General features: G+C 44.7%; 1 protein-coding gene and 1 long non-coding RNA gene across 4 annotated transcripts in view; one reads left to right on the top strand and one right to left on the bottom strand.

Annotated features, from left to right (window-relative positions):
- Positions 1-152: 152 nt before the first annotated feature.
- Positions 153-16,956, top strand: part of LOC120404630 — a 143,349-nt gene continuing 126,545 nt past the window's right edge. For both annotated transcript variants that reach the window (XR_005598079.1, XR_005598080.1), the window contains exons 1-2: positions 153-893; positions 5,254-5,340. This is a non-coding gene — a long non-coding RNA (uncharacterized LOC120404630). The remainder of the gene's footprint in view (positions 894-5,253; positions 5,341-16,956) is intronic.
- EPS8L2 (EPS8 like 2) overlaps positions 6,500-16,956 on the bottom strand; it is a 116,499-nt gene continuing 106,042 nt past the window's right edge. For both annotated transcript variants that reach the window (XM_039537474.1, XM_039537473.1), the window contains exons 16-21: positions 16,413-16,524; positions 14,564-14,683; positions 11,493-11,625; positions 8,856-9,039; positions 7,720-7,849; positions 6,500-7,358 (exon numbers count right to left, since the gene is read on the bottom strand). In XM_039537474.1, the coding sequence (XP_039393408.1) occupies positions 7,287-7,358; positions 7,720-7,849; positions 8,856-9,039; positions 11,493-11,625; positions 14,564-14,683; positions 16,413-16,524 (751 nt within the window). In that variant the 3' untranslated portion in view covers positions 6,500-7,286. The remainder of the gene's footprint in view (positions 7,359-7,719; positions 7,850-8,855; positions 9,040-11,492; positions 11,626-14,563; positions 14,684-16,412; positions 16,525-16,956) is intronic.

Genomic DNA, 16,956 nt, shown 5'->3' on the forward strand with positions numbered 1-16,956 from the left:
GGAGGAGGCGATAGCCAATCAACAGCGAGGCGAGAGGGAACTAGCCAATCAGGACGGGGGAGGGAAGAAGGCATCTGATTGGGTGAGTAGGTGGCGTGTGAGGGTTAATACATCCCGGAGGCTCCTGAGCCTAAGCATAGAGACGGATCATCTTCTCAGACGGGGGAGGGGGAACTGCTCCCCTGCTGTGGGGGCGGAGCGAGAGGAAACAGCGGGTCACGAGGGCGCGCAGGACTCTCCAGGGTCTGGCCTCTGCCCGAGGGTGTCACGTGGGTCCTCCCGTCAGTGACGCGTGTGACACTGGCTCTGGGGCTGCGGCTGGTGCGTGAGCGGTTACTAGCTGCCCTGGAAGTGACCTTGTTGAGGGCTGTGGCTAGGCCCCGCTCAGCAGGAAGGGACAGAAAACCTGTTTTCCCCAGACCAGGAAGGGTCGCGTGGCTGGCTGATGAGGCGGAATTTCAGGGTTGTGTGTTTCACAGCGGGGCTCTGCTCACCAGCCTGCACTGGAGGCTCAGGAAAGTTTGTAGAAACTTCAAAGAGGAAACAGTAACGGGAAGAACTAACCAGTGTGGGGGAGGGAACCCTAGCTTGAGATACGCATCAAAGGTTTCACGCAGTTGGGGGACAAAGAAGACACCCTGGCATCCTTCACCTACGGCAGTGGTTTTCAACCTATGGACCCCGCAGTCAGAGTGCCAAAGGGTTCTGCACCTCCGTTAGAAATTTTGTAGGGGGTCTGCAAATGAAAAAAGGTTAAAACCCACAGACCTAAGAAGTAAACAGTACATTTACTTTGTGAAAGAGGGGGTGTCAGCCAGTGTTAGCGGAAAAGTTTGGAAAGAACTCTGCGTGAAATCAGATCCTTTAGCCAGGAGGATAGCTTGTTAGTCAAGGTTAGTCTCTAGAAAGTGTGTTATGATTTTGTTTTATAAGTAACCATTTGTTTCCAATATTCCTACAATCACTTGGATCTCTGTTCTTTGACAATAAACTTATTCTTGTTTTCATTATAAATATATCTCTGCAGTGGCGTAGCCAGGTGGAGGGAACAGGGGGAGCGGGGAAAAAAAAAAGGCGCCTCCTCACTGCGGTGCTTTTACTGATGGGGCGGCTCTCTGGGTCTTCGGTGGCACCTCAGTGGCAGGACCTTCACTCGCTCCACGGGTCTTCGGCGGCATTTCAGTGATGAAGCTTCAGTGCCGCTGAAGACATGCGGAGCTAGCAAAGGGCCTGCTGTCGAAGTACCGCAGAAGACCCGATGCGCCGCCTTGTCAGCTCTAGAAATCGGGCGGCTCTAGAAATCGGGCTGCCCCAAGCAGCGCGGAGCGCTGCGCTGCCCTTCCCCGGTCCCACGGCGGGTCCCCTCTTCCCGCGGCTCCGGTTGAGCTCCTGCCGGCATGCCTGCGGCAGGTCCACCGGAGCCCGGGACGAGCGGACCTGCCGCAGTCATGCCTGCGGGAGCTCAACCGGAGCCGCGGGAAGACGGGACCCGCCGCAGTCATGCCTGCAGCAGGTCCGCTCGTCCCGGGCTCCGGTGGACCTGCCGCAGGCATGCCGGCGGGAGCTCCACCGGAGCCAAATGCCGCCCCCCCGGGAAACGGCCGCCCCAAGCGCCTGCTTGGCGCGCTGGTGTCTAGAGCCGCCCCTGCTTGTCAGTAAAAGTGGGTGGTGCCTTTTTTTTTTTCCTCCCAGGTGAGTAAAATTAAAAAGGCGCTACTTGTGCTCAGTGGGGGAACGGCTGCTGCCCCGCTCCCCCCCAGCTATGCTACTGCTGTGGTGTTAAGCAAAGTGGTGATCCTGAGTTGAATCTTACAAACTGGTGTGCACTACTGTTCGTTTGGGAATAGCAGGCATGGCAATTGTGTGTGTGTTCAGTGGATAAGGGGCTGGACGCTGCCAGGAATGCTGCAAGGACTTGGGGCTGGGGTGTACTTATCGCTACTTCTGCAGCAAGAGGGAGGCCCTGAAAGGCAGTGCTTGTACTGCCAGAAGCTGGTGGTTTCAGGAAGCTGATCCACCGCAGTCATGGACAAGATTTCTCACACTAAAAGCAGGTGGTGGTGAGTGTTACAAACCCTCTCTGTTTTATTGAGATGAAAGCAGATGCTCTTCTCCATAGAGGAATGGGGAATTTGGCTTCCCATTGATGTGGAGGGAAAGTTAGTGCTCCTCCCTTCCCTGGCACCAGGGTGGTTGCATGCCCTTTTATGGGACAGGACAAGATGTCCCTTCATTGGGGAAGATAGTACCCCCCTGCCTGCTGATGGGAGAAAGCTGGTATGCCCATGTTAGGGGTAGTGGGTAGCTAATGCTTGAGGGGATATATGGGGAAAGAATAAAGATCTATCAAAGGACCCAGAGTTACTACGCTGTTAATAACAGGTGAAGTTGCACTGGGCAATTAATCGAGTGCTCCTGTGTGTTTGGTAACTTCAGGCAGAGAGTGAGCTGGCATGGTGAAAGGAGGCAGATTGTAGGGAAGGCCTGTTTCAGGTGTCTGCCCCTTTTACAGCTGGCCCTTTCTGTCTGGCTCTGGGGGTTTGGAGCATCGCCATGAGGCAGATGTAGTTGCTATCTCCCCTCCCCCCTCCCATGCTGGAGCAGGCTGCATATTGAACAAGAAGGCAGGTGTAGGATTGCTTTTTGTCTGATGTATGTGGGCTGCATTCATTTGTTTAGTACCTATGAAGCAAGATTCAGGCTGTACATGCTGGCCAAAGACATTAAAGGAGCTGTGTCAACATGCCCAATTGTCCTCCTCCCTTCCCCGCCATCCTCCGAGCTATAGGCAGGGATGTATTTGCCCTCCTTGTGGATCTCTTGGTACTGTGCACTGGACCATTTTGGGGGTTTTGCACCCCTCCAAACAAAGTGGCAGTTATTAGCATCAATGTGCCCACTAATTTTAACAAAACTCCTCCATTTTTAGATATGTTGCTACTCTCTATTAGATGATTAAAGGACCTGTTCACAGTGCTGTGCTGCTTGAATAGTTTAATAGAAAAGGGTGTTGGGAATGTTCCACAGCCTGTCGACTGGCCTTTGAACAGGCAAAACACACTGGCTATGCTTAAGACAGCGAGTCTGTCACAGAGGTCATGGAAGTAACGGATTCCGCGACTTTCCGTGACCACTGTGACTTCTGCAGCGGCAGGGGTTTGGGGCACAGGATGGGGCAAGGGCTCTGGGCGGCTCTTACCTCGGGGCAGGCTCCCCGGAGGCGGCAACATGTCCCTTGGCTCCTAGGCAGAGGGGCGGACAGATGGCTCTGCATGCTGCCTCTGCCTGCAGGCAGGGCCTCCCTAGCCATTTTGGTGCCCTACGCAGCCCCTGTGCGGGGAGGCAGGGTTGCCCCACGCCTCCTTGGGGGGACAGAAGCAGGCTTGGGGGGGAGGAGGGAAACTGCCCCCCAGCACAAGCTGGCGGTGCAGCTGGAAGCCACGGAGCGGGCTGGGGCTGGGTTGCTCCATTTCCCACTGCCTGGTGAGTGCAGGGTAGGCCGGACCCCTTCTGCAGTCCTCAGGGGAAGGGGTGGAGTGTTGGTGGGGCAGGGGTGGGAATAGCTGGGACTGGGGCAGAGCAGGGGTGGGGATCATGGGGAAGAAGTGGAGCAGGGGGTGGAGCAGCACACAGCTGCATAGGGCACCAGAAAATTTGGTTCCCCAAATTTCCTGGTGCCCTACGCAGAGGTGTACTTTGGGTATGGGTAAGGACAGCCCTGCCTGCAGGTGCCGCCCCTGCAGTTCCCATTGGCTGCTGTTCCAGGCCAATGGGAGCTGCAGAGCCGGCACTCTGGGCGGGGGCAGCATGTGGAGCCCCCCTGGCCACGCCTCCACCTAGGAGCCGAGGGACATGTCACTGCTTCCAAGGAGCCGCGCAGAGCCAGGTAGGGAGCCTGCCAAACCCCTCCCCCCCAGCAGCAGCGGGGGTCCTGGTCTGTGCGCTGCCCTTCCTAGCACCAGTGGGGGTCCCGGGGTCGTCCCCCCCCCCCGAGCACCCAAGTTTTAGTTAGGGGTATATAGTACAAGTCATGGACAGGTCACGGGCTGTGAATTTTTGTTTACGGCCCGTGACCTGTCCATGACTTTTTACAAAAAATACCCGTCACTAAAACATAGCCTTAGCAATGGAGCCTATCTTAGATACTTTGATCATACCTTTCCCTTGATTTTATCTTATAATGCCTCATCTGTGAGAGCTGTGACAGTGATTTCCCATAATTTGCTTGATGTGTCAGAATACTCCGCTGCATAAACCTCCCACTCCTTGTCCAACACAAAAAATGATATCGGTGAAAGAAACATTACTGTTTTGGGATTCTCAAATTTCATGATTATTGGTAAGAAACTTATACTCCTCATTGACCATAGCCTCTTTGTCAGAATCTGCAGGCTCAAGACAGGGATACCTCCACTGGCTGCTGTGCTCCTCTAGGTTTGGGCATCATTAGCATCAGTCTGCTTGTATGAAATGCAGTACATTTGAAGCTGTGCACTTGCAAATACAGCTATACTCTCCAAATTGCCTCTTCCAGAGGTGAAAGAGGTTCCTCCCTCAAAGTATCAGAGAATGCGAAGTTTGGATCCAGATCCTAATTTTCCCGCAGTTTGGGCTCTTTCAGAACTAGGTTTTACTCCATTTCTAGTTTTGAATGATCATTATGCTGAAGTAGTCTCACTTTTGATCATTACTTGCTGACAAACAAGAAGAAACAGGCTACCCACAGATCTACTGTTGCTGTACATCAACAGACTTGCTGCAACAAAACTTTTGAAAAACCAGCCATTTGCTCCCAAATTCTCGTTTTCACTCATATCCAATTAAGAGCAAGAAAGCGTTATAATTTAACTATTTTAATAAATCTTAAAACAGTGCATGGTTATATCATTTTATCCTTAGTTCAATTATATTCATGTACATTATAGCTTTATCTGCAGACAGTACAAATATATCAGATGCATAGCTCATTCATATGGATACTAAACCTATGATGTGGTTTAGCATTTTAATAGATGCTGTCAGCTTTGGCAACAATTCTTTACAGAACTGTTGAATGGACTGCTAATATAAATCCAACTAGTTGTAATCGTGGGCGATTTTGTTTCCTTTATACATAAAGAAAAAGATGGTGTGTTATGCTTCTTAGGTCACCTTTTGGTTTATTTTTGTTTTTTTTAGAATTCATTTAGCCCGCCATCCTTATACCGTTGTTATCATTTTCCAGTATTAATGCTTGCTTTCCCTCTACCCCAGTCAAAACCAGATGGTTCTCCAGAAGAATGATCTCCTTCATTCCTCCCTGAGCCAAACCAGTGCCCTTTTCAAATTCCAGCTACCTTGGTAAGTAACTGCTGATGTGGGAAAGAATATTATCCTCACAATCTAGTGCCTTCTCTGCACTGATGATTTTCTCTAACTGTTGCTCTGTCATTATTTTATCCCCACTGGTACTAATGATGGCCTTGTCTAAGGCTTTATTTAAAAAAAAATCATCCATTTAGAAACATGTTACAAAAAACAGATAATGCATCGGTATTCTTTTAATACAGAAACCAACTCCCACACTTACTCCTCCATTTACAGGTACATACAGTTCAGTATGATGAATCATTCTGTATTTGATTAAATATACAAGCATGGGCCCCTTCCTGCAAAGCCTTATGCGTGTGCTTAACTTAATGCATGGTGAGTATTCCCACTGAAGTCAATGTGTGTATACTCAGTGTAAAGTAAACACTAGTGTAAGTCTTTCCAAGATCAGAGCGAGAATTTCCATTAACCAAAGTTAACGTGGATAAAGGAAAGAACAGATCACTCCAGTTTTATTATTACCATCTCAGACAATGAGCAGTACCTGTACGTTTATTTGTCCTTCCCACTCTGTAAGGCTGGTGGAAAAAGTAAAGAAAAGGTGTATATGTTTGTTGACTGGAAATGTGCCAATTTCACTGTGCATGCTAAAATCCAGGAAATATATTTTATACTTGTTCTGATTTAAAAAATGTGTTGTTAATTTATCATTTCACAATTACTTGATTATACATTACTTTGGGCAGGGACCTTGTCTTCATCATTTATATATACATAATCTGGAAGCCTGTCAGTGCAATCTAGATATTTAACAGCATTAGGAAAAACAGTAAGTAAAGTACTATTAAATGTATTTGCTAAATTAAGCAATTTTTCAGACTTTTTTTTCCCAATGATTTTTTTTAATTGTGTGTGAAATAGCCATCCCAACTTCCTTTTAATTTCCTAGATGTTCATTACTTGTGCCAGATTGTTATATTAATAAAGCAGAGCGCTGGGCTACATGGATAGGGAATGGGGAGTAAGTTTTATGGGTTTATCTTCTGATTGTTGAAGTCTTGGGTTTGACAATACTGTGGTTTGCCGGTCGGGATCAATGCCAAGTCAAACTGCTGCATAGTCACACTAGCCTGCATCCACTGGTAGCCATTGTGTGGGTGAATGTAGTTGGACACAGCTTCCCAACTGGCAAATTCAAATAATTTCAGGGTATTACTCACTGCTCTTTAGTGTTCAGTAGCATTGTATATATATTTAAACTGGATGATCCAACTCTAAAATCTGTTACACACTGTTGTAATTTCATCTTCAGATACAGACAGGCCCAGCCCTTGTTTTAAAATGTTTAAGGCTTGAGAGGAGCGCAGGGGTAGAAGAGAGGGAGGAAACTTTACTGCTGCTGGGCTTTCATAAACAGGGAAACTCAGGATACTGTTGCTATAGTGTTTCTGCCACAGACAAGAAGGAAACAAGGGGAAAAAAAGCTCTAGCCTTTATGGTACAGAAACTCTAAGCATTCAAGCAGTCCTTTGTTGGGAGAATTATTTCTAGCCTTTTTTTTTAGAGCTTTATCAGATCAATGGAGAGCCATATAGCAGTATATTATGAGGTTCTGGGTGTGTGTGTGTGTGTTTGTTTTTTTTTTTAACTTGAATCCAGCCTTGCCTCGTACATTTAGAATCCCATGAATTCAGATCCTGCTCATGCTCTGGACTGCATACACACAACATTTCTGTATAAAATATATAGATATAAAAATAATATTTCATGCAATACTAAAACTTCTCTCCCAGCATGATAGCATATTGGTGAATGAGTATCCTCCTTATCAACAGTGTTTCAGGAATTGTCAGTTTGCTGGCAGTTATACTGGTAGGTGATGGTCTCTGTAGTTTTTCATTTTGATCAGGGATCGGTGCTGTTATTCCCTTTTTCTGCACTACTATGACTAATAGTTGAAAAAAGCAGATAGAACTTTAAGAAGTGGAATCACTCCTCTCTTGGCGACGCCTCATAATTTCTTGAAGCTCTGAATCCCCTCCACATTTCTGGAATGGCAACAAAGCATAAAGAGTTTGAACCTCAAAAAACGGCTTACAGCTTAACCTAAATGAGCAATATAGAATGCTGTCAAAGTGGAGCTGCTTTCGAGGAGATAGTGGATAAGTTAATAGGCCAGATCTTTCCATTAAACTAGGTTGATTTGCACCAGCTGAGGATCTGGCCCAGTGTTTCTAAATTGTAGTTTTCACAAGATGTCTATTGTTTTTATGCTAAAACGAGTGTTCAGCAGGCCTCTTATCTTGTTTAATATAACTGTGTTTCTTAAAATGCCTGTTTAATAGAGCTTGCTAGTATTTTGTGCTACTGGGTTCCATACTAATAGGATTTTGTGGGAAAACTTCTTACCTCCAGGAGAGATTTTTGCACTGTAATTTTACTGTATACTCTGGCTCCTTCATGACACACTTTCTTCAATTCCTCCTTATTCAGAGAGAAAAGCTGGGCCCCCGTAAGTATGCCAAGATGCTCCACAGTCCTAGAAAAACACAGGTAATGAAAGGCATGTGATACAAATGGGTCAGAAGAAGGAGAAAAATGGAGTGAGAAGTCTATGAAGGTTTACCCTATTATGGCAATGTCGACTCAATGAGTAGTCAACACATGAGATTAGGCTCTGTCTCCATATATATTTAATATTATTATGAAAAGTTAGCAGCCCATATTTAGTTATTATACACTTAATTATAATCTCTAGGTAAGAGGTGTTTAGGAATTACAGCCCAGACATGGGATCCAGTTCTAACCCTAGTTCTTATATTGACTCGCTCTGCAGTCTTGAGCAAGTCACTTGGGACCAGATTTTTAAAGATATAGATGGGATCTAGTGAGCTTTTCAAGAACTGCCTAAGCTACTAACTCCTATTGATACTAAACAGAGTTAGGCAATTGAACTTTTTCAATATCCCACCAGGTGCCTCTCTGTCTCTATGCATCTAAATACCTTTAAAAATCTGGCCTATAACTTTTCGGTGCCCCAGTGTTCCCATCTGTAAATTAACTGCTTTTGCAAAGTCCTTTGGGATTCTCAGCAGTAAGGGTTAGTAAAAGGAAAACACCTGTCATCCAGGGTTGATCCTACTGGGAGATGCTAACTGGGTCCTGCTGACCACAGGTGGCTTGCTTGCTCCACCTTGGATATAAGGGAGGTGGAAGTGCTCCCCTGAAGAGGTGGTGTAGAGATTGAACAGTCCTCAGGGAGGAACTTTAGGAGTAGTCACATCTAGAGAGAAGACACCGACTGGTATTTGTGTTACATTGATTGTCTCTTTGTCAGTAAAACAAAACCCCTGGGAGTAGTTCGGACTCTGTACTGGCTGTGCGTACTGACGGTGTTAAGAGCAGGGTAGAAGCGTCACTTGCTCACAGGCTTTATAAATTAAACAAACATAAGCATCCTGTAATCCAATAAAAATGTCAAAAGCCTACTTCTCCCCCCTTTCAATGAAAGTTCAGCATCTCACATAGCAGCTGTGCAGATTTACCCTTTGCTGAAGGAATTTGCTTCCAGCCACGCTTTGACCTCTTCAGCGCTTGACTCAAACGTCAGGGGCACGGCAACTTGCTGAGTCTTCTCCACCTTAAAGTTTCTTTGGGGGGGCTGAACTTTACTCGTTGTGATCTTCTTCAGCAGCTCATCATTCACCTCATCCATATGATGGATAAGTTCTGGAAAACGAAGCACACTTTCAGGTGACAAATTAGAGACCGGGGGGCGAAATTCTGTCTTAAGTCACAACCAGTGAAAATCAGTGGGGTTGCATAAGGTGTAAGTAAAGGCAGAATTTGACTCTGCAGCTCTATTAACTCTGTAAAAAAAACATGCTCAAGATAGGACATGAGGAAAACTTAATCATGTGGTTAACTTTAAAGAAGGTGCTTAAGTGCTTTGCGGGGTGGGTGAGACATGACATTTTGACCATGAAACCTGCTTCAGGAACAAAGTGTAAAAGAAACATTTGATGTGCCATCACTTTAGTAGTAACATTCTGAACCAACTGTAGGGTTCTTTCATGTCCCACAGGCCCCAAAGCTAGTGCCTATCTTTTCAAATTCCTTTTTCAGCTTTTGAGGTCTGAAAACCCCCTTTCATGCTTTTAAATGCTGTATTTCCACAATACCTCTTCCGAGGGAGGGAATGCAAAATAACAGCCAGACACAAGTCCTTGTAGCAGAGTTTTAGGCTGATTTTAGTTTTCAAAAAGCTAGTTGAGAACCAGTCATAGGGTCACTTGCTCCTAAGATGAGTGAGTGGTTGGGTGCAGGTATTGTGTCCATGAATCCTGCAATGCAAAATCCTAGCCTGAGTTCTAAAGCAACTCCTGGAGAGCTAATTGGAGAGTCTTGGAATAGTTGTTGGTGATCCTGAGAGCAAGGAGACAGACAGCAGAGACGGCATTGTGTTATGTAGTTACTAGCCACCATATCAGGACTGGACAGAAATGACATACCAACATAGGGTAAATCCATCTTCCTGTGTCTTACCTGTCTCTAACTAATACCTGAGCGATCTGTCTCTTTTTTTACATGGTGGTAATAACTGAATGGCATGTATTCAGTTCTCATTAGAATGAATTGTTGTGATGGGATTTCTAGTTCACAACATGATTGTCATTATTAAAACTATATAATTTCCAGTTGGTAAAGAAACTCTTCTCTTTCATGGTACATAATGACAAACTTTATGGGGAACGATTAAATTTTATTTCATAAGTGTGTATTCTAAGGGGCAGTATAAACCAAGCCATGATTTGTAAGGTTTGAGAAAAATGAACACATACCCGCAGACCACCTTACTTTTAGCTGGCTGGAGCTTTACTTTACTAAAGTCAGAGCTGGTTGGGAAATTGAAAAGTGCTTGGTGGAAAATTCCAAAGAGCAGGGTGATTCCTTTTGGAGCCAGAAGTCCAGCACCCTTTTAAAGTGATGACATTGTACGTATATGACAATTAAAGACGACGGGGGTTGTTTATTTTGCAGTAACCACACACAGTGTGCATGGGAGTGTGCTGAGTACTACAGTTTTTGTACAGTAGAGAAAATGTCAAAGAAAAGCTAAAGAAAAAATAGTGGGGAAGATATGGTTGCTACAACATATAGTAGTAGGTGCCTGAATGGCCACTTAGTAGGCACCTAAACACAGGGGGAGTGAGATTGGTGCAGCACACACCTTGCTGCCCAGGGGGAGGAGAGGTTAAGGTGGTTTTAAGCCACTCCTGATTCGGTGCTGTTGTAGGGCCCACAATGTAGTTCGCACAGTCTTGCGGGCCTGTTTAAGTTGCAGCAACTTCCTCAGGGCTGCTCTGTGGGCCACAGCATAGCCCAGAATGTCAACAGTGTTGTGACCCTGCCTCGTTGTGCCTCTTATGGCCACAGCCCTGGCAGGCCCCCTAGACTAGGATTTGTACAGGGAGTCTCAGAAAGCAGCTTCCTGGCTGTCTTCCATAGTGACTGCACTGGGGGAATCCTCCCCTGGCCAGAACCAGAGTTCTTACAGCCCCTGTGTGCTGCACTGGCCCTTTTATATGGTATAAACAGGCCTGAGTAGGGGTGAAGATCTTTCCCCGTTTTTTGCTGCCTATGTCATTTTAGGTACTTAAATATGGAGTTAGATGCATAGATTTAGGCCCATATCCACAGTGACTAAGGAAACTAAGACAGATGAACAGTTTTAGAAAAAGCAGCAAAAAGTCCTGTGGCACCTTATAGACTAACAGACGTTTTGGAGCATGAGCTTTCGTGGGTGAATACCCACTTCGTCGTAAATAAAGGAGGGTGGTGAAGCACTGGAATGGGTTACCTAGGGAGGTGGTGGAATCTCCTGCCTTAGAGGTTTTTAAGGTCTGGCTTCACAAAGCCCTGGTTGGGATGATTTAGTTGGGGATTTGGGGGTTGGACTAGATGACCTCCTGAGGTCCCTTCCAACCCTGATATTCTATGATTCTAAGAAGAAATCCACTAGCACCCAACACAAACAAAGGAAAGAACACACTGGTGGAAGCTTCTCAGTTTAAATCTAAGTTCCAGAACCACAGTGCCAAGTTCTGTGGACTCTGTATTGTGAAACAATATACATGTCTGAGTTGTGGTGAACAGTAAGAACCCTGATACTATGCACCTACGTTCTTTGGCATTGTGAGGAGAGTTCCCGGCTAACATTTCACTTCCCCATTTATCACCAGCGTAGCTACCAGGAATCCTGTGAGTAGGGCTGGCAGGGCCAATTCCTCTCGGACTCAAGTCTCCTTTGTACTTCTGGTTAGAATAAAAAATAAAAGGGTTTTTATTAAGTAAAGTATTTTTTCAGCATTATTAAATATTTGTCCCCCCACAACCATAGTAGATTAGAGCACAGTGGCCCAGGTCCTCAGCTGTTCTGTAAACTGGTCTAGCTCTATTGAAGTTAACATGTAATTATGAGAAACTGTACTTGACCAGCTTCCATTTAATTTTGTTTTACACCATCCAGTGAAATTGAATCAAGGATCTCCATAAGCCAAGGCATGAATATTCACATGCTATTGTCACCTGCTACACCTCTACCTCGATACAACGCTGTCCTCGGGAGCCAAAAAATCTTACCACGTTATAGGTGAAACCGTGTTATACTGAACTTGCTTTGATCCACTGGAGTGCACAGCCCCCCTCCCCCCGGAGCACTGCGTTACCACATTATATCTGAATTCGTGTTATATCAGGTCACGTTATACTGAGGTAGCGGTGTACCTCAGGTTGCAAGAAGACCTCACCATTGTGTTGCAAAATCATGCCAAGCTAAATGTGATCATGTACTGTTGGCCCTGCAAAGCCCAAAGTTCATTGCTTAATAACTTGCCACCGAGCGTTTTAAAATATACTAATTTACAGTGCTGCTAACTCTCAGGATTTTATCATGCACCTTGCAATAATGAATAATTTTCTGAAAGTCTCCACTCTAGCTGTCAAGTGATTTTGTGAGAATCTCACTTTATTTACATGAAAGGTTAGTCTCCTGCACTTACGACTGTGTTGAAAAGCCAGAAAATGTGATATAAGTGGCCCCTAAGGCTCAGAATCCATACAGCAAAGAAATTGTATGATATCTTTAATAGCTCATGATTTTTAAATCAATCTCACCCCACCCCAGTCTATCTCATCTTGCACTCCAGGGTTTTTGAATACCTGGGACTGACAATACTGAATTTATTGTCTGCCTAGACCTTCCACTCCCATTTTAGATAAATAATTCATCATTTACACTAGCCTGGCAAGAGCCTTTCATCAGTACATGAAGTTCTCAGTGACGTGGCCATATAACCACAGAAAAAAAATCATTATGCTTAAAACTCAAAAGCATGTGAAATTCTACTGCCCCCCATTTGTAAGAGATGGCATTAGATGAGGTAGGCAGGTGGGCAAATTTGTGACTACTGACTGGCTAAGAATTGCATGCCTCCTATTATTTTTATTATCCTAGTTCTGCCAACCCTGACTCACTTGTGTCACCCACCTGTTCAATCTTGTAAACTCTTTGGGACAGGGACTGTCATGTTACTATATATTTATACTGTGCCTAGCACAACGGAGCCCTGACATGGTTGCTCTCATGGTTACCACAGTATAAAAGTTAATTAATAATTAGTAATAACAGAAAAGAGAACAGATGACCATGAGGATATCTTGACAGGGGGTGATGTAATCTAGTGGTTAAGCCACAGGACTAGGAAGTTGGAGAGCTAGATGCTATTAGCAGCTCTGTCACTGACTTGGTGAGTGACCTCTTTCTTTCAGTGGGACCACTCACAGTAGTAAAGTTAAGCACCTGCATAAGTGTTTGCAGGATTGGGGCCTTAAGACCTGATTCTCAGAAGTGCTGAGCACCCACTGCTCCAGGTCAAATCAGTGGGAGCTGCAGGGGCTTAGTCCCCAGGAAATCAGACCTTTAAGCACCTTGGCCCAGTTCCTTAATGGTATTTAGGCACCTAATTCCCACTGATTTCAATGAGAGTTGTGTGCCTAAATCGCTTTGAGAATCTGGGGCTTTGTGCCTGTTTCCTCAGGTCATTATGCCTATGATGGTCACGATAATGACCCACCCTCCCAGCAACATTACAAGAGCTAGTTCACTAACATCTCTAAATTACTTTGAGATCCTGGAATGGAAGCCTAGAGATGTGCAAAATGTCTGCAAGCTGGTGGAGGGGGCTAGCTGGCTCAGGAACAAAACCAAAGGCCTGATTTGCTATTGCCCTGCAGCTTGCACAGGGATTTCAACCAGTGCATGGTGGTTGCAAAATGCCATTGAGTCACAGCTGGTAGTGTTTTACTCCCACATTGCAATGGAGTCAGTGACAACATAGTGCAGAGCAATGATGACTCAGGCCTTTTGCTAAGCGAGTATGGCTTCTCTGAGGTTTTTCTTGGTGATGTGAGACAGTGGTTCTTAGCTAGAGGTCCAGGGTCCTCGAGCAGGTTTTAGGAGGGCCTCCAAGCAGGGCCAACATTAGACTCGCTGGGGCCCAGGGCAGAAAGTTGAAGCCTCACCACATGGGTCTGAAGCCCAGGTCCCTGAGCCCTGCCATCCACGGCTGAAGCTGAAGCCTGAGCAATGTAGCTTCATGGGCACCCCTGTGGCGTGGGGCCCCAGGAAATTGCCCTGATTGCTACCCCTGAACATTGGCTCTGGCTTTTATATACAGAAAACCAGTTATTGTGGCACAGGTGGGCCATGGAGTATAGTATATGGGGGGAGGGGAGCTTAGAAAGAAAAAGATTGAGAACCTCTGGTGTAAGGCACATCTGTGAAAACAAAGAAACTACAGGATTGTACATAAAGAGAAAAAGTCTGTCTCAAGTTATAAGCTAATCCTCTAGGAGCTGAGTGTGGAGCTGTATCTTCTCCAAGGGCCCAGAAGCTGTTTTCACAGAGGTTTCTGGCTTTCTGCTGAATGCCTAATTGGGTCTTCATTGTGGAGCTTTACTTTATCACTCCACCCTCTACACCAGCTGTGAGGTGCCTAAATAGAGCATTAACTTCCTAATAACATTTAGTTGTGAGGACAGCACAACTTATGAAAACCTATACAGGCAGGGAGAGGGTGTATTAAGAGGTCTACAGGTATCTTCCCCACCCCCTCTTTTTTTTATGCCTACTGAAGCTAGCCATAAGCAGAGGCTGATTATGCACTGCAGCTGATCACCAATGAAACATCACCTGACTATAGAGTTGTTCATAATCTTCCAGTTTCACCACATCCAGGATGTTATAGGGGACATAACCAGCCTGCCCACTCCGGTTTAGCAGTTTCCACCACTGCTTATTATCTTCCAACACCTGTGAGGGGAAAAAGTACTTCAGCCCTTGAGCCCATCAGGCATTCATGACACGTGCAAGGTAACAAAAGTTTCACATCTTCACATGGGCTTGCAGTGGAAAAAACACACAATTATATGGGAGCTTTGTAATACAGGCAAGGAAACTGCAACAGATTCATGTAACATTAAATTCCAATGTCACATTAATAAACACTCCCTGAAAAGGATTGATACAACAATTGTAATAGTGGTCTATTGGGCAACAACGCTGAGGAAAAATGTATCTAGTGTCCTTAGGAACCCCTAGCTCCTGCTTAATTTGCATGTTGTTTTTTAAAGCTTTAGTTGATGAGAGAGATCATGGTGTCCAGAAATGCTTGCCTTGCTTTTACATTTTAAAAAAAAAATGCTCTTCAACAGTGAATCCTGCCAGAGGTGGAAAAAATGCCTGCAGGATTTTCATATAACCTGATTACAGCCCATCCATTACATAAACAGGACATGGAAAAGATGGTGTATTGTTATTAGAATATCTTTCTCTTCGTGTCATCACCTGTCTCTTCTTACAGGCTTGTTCTGTTTTTTCTCTGATTTCTCTGCTTGTTCTCCGATTAAAAATTGTGTGTGAAAACTGTCCTTAACCCAAAGATTTCTGAACCATATGCCTGTGCTTCAGTGTTTATTTGCATTAAGATTTTAATATAGTTATATTTGAGAAACAAGGTTTTAAAATGTCAGTTTTCCTAATCTATAAATTTGCTAACCCAATGTGATGCAACCACACAATTATTCAAGATACATATTTAACAGAAGTCTGTCTCTTAATCCAATCTAGCCTTAACATGTAGACCAGGGGTTGGCCACCTTTCAGAAGTGCTGTGCCGTGTCTTCATTTATTCATTCTAATTTAAGGTTTCGTGTGCCAGTAATACATTTTAACTTTTTTAGAAGCTCTTTCTATAAGTCTATAATATATAACTAAACTATTGTTTTATGTAAAGTAAATAGGGTTTTAAAAATGTTTAAGAAGCATCATTCAGAAATTAAATTAAAATGCAGAGCTCCCCCAAACAGGTGGCCAGACCCAGGCAGTGTTAGTGCCACTGAAAAGCAGCTTGTGTGCCACCTTCAGCACGTGTGCCATAGGTTGCCTATCCCTGATGTAGACTAAAGTCATATCATGTATTTTGTGACAGCAAACTGTGTCGCAATGAGGAAGACAGGTAGTGTTAAAAATTCTGTATCATGTTTTAGTGGAAAATAGTCCCCGAGTTCACCATCATACTGAAATTTAAGGCAGAAAGACCCTTCTTGCAGCAAACAATGAATTTTAGTGGGGCTACTCACATGCTTAAAGGTGAGCATATTAAGCAAAGGTTTAAGTGCTTTGCTGCATTCAGGCCAGAGTACTCAGTGCTGCAAGGCTGAGCCCTGTGCTTGGAAATTGGGTTCAGTATGTTGTCAGACATTGTATTATAATGATATGGTTTTCTTTTCTTTGCTGCTGTTTTTTTAAACCAGAGTTTGCTCTCAAATCTCAGCTAACCCCCTGTGCTAAGGCACTGGAAAAGTACCAGCCATCCTTTTCTTACTCAGATTTAAAGCTTACTATCCAAATGAAATGTCATGTTGCCATTCAGAACTTCCAGAGGAAAACTATTTGGGATTTTTCAGTCTCTTGGTGCATCTTCTTTCCCTCTCTAGAAAGCAGGGACTATAAAGATTTGCTCCCGAGTTTATTAATTTACCTCCAGGACTTCATCCTTCAGCACTGAGAGTTCATTGGCATTTCGAGCAGTGAAATCATAGCGGATTTTGGCATATTTCTTCGGCTGGGCCATTCCTTGTGCCTCAAAATTCCTTCAAGAGACAAAATGAGGTTATAATCAGGGCTCCTCTGACAGTCATGTCAATAATGCCAGTGCTGGAGGAACTGGTATTTGTAATAACTATGTTAGCATGCAGCTGAAGAGACTGTAGATTGTTAATGGGGCAATCGCCCTGGACAAGTCGCATTTACTTGTGACCAGGAAGTGAACAGATTTTCTGTCACGTTACAGTAAAACGTCCTGCACAAATGCAAAGTGCAGGCTCTTCAACCAATGACCAATGCATAGCTGTGAGGTTGATGTAAGCAGACATACAAAAAGCCAGTTTTGTTCTCCATTTTAGTAGTTTCTATGCTGAAGTGAGGACTAAGAAAATTTGTGGAGACACAGAAAACCCTTGAATTTACTGTACTGAAACAAAGTTATAGTAGCCAGCCAACCAGAGCATGTCAGCTGTTCATGC

Source organism: Mauremys reevesii, linkage group 4 (genome assembly GCF_016161935.1).
Source record: "Mauremys reevesii isolate NIE-2019 linkage group 4, ASM1616193v1, whole genome shotgun sequence".
NCBI lineage: Eukaryota > Metazoa > Chordata > Testudines > Geoemydidae > Mauremys > Mauremys reevesii.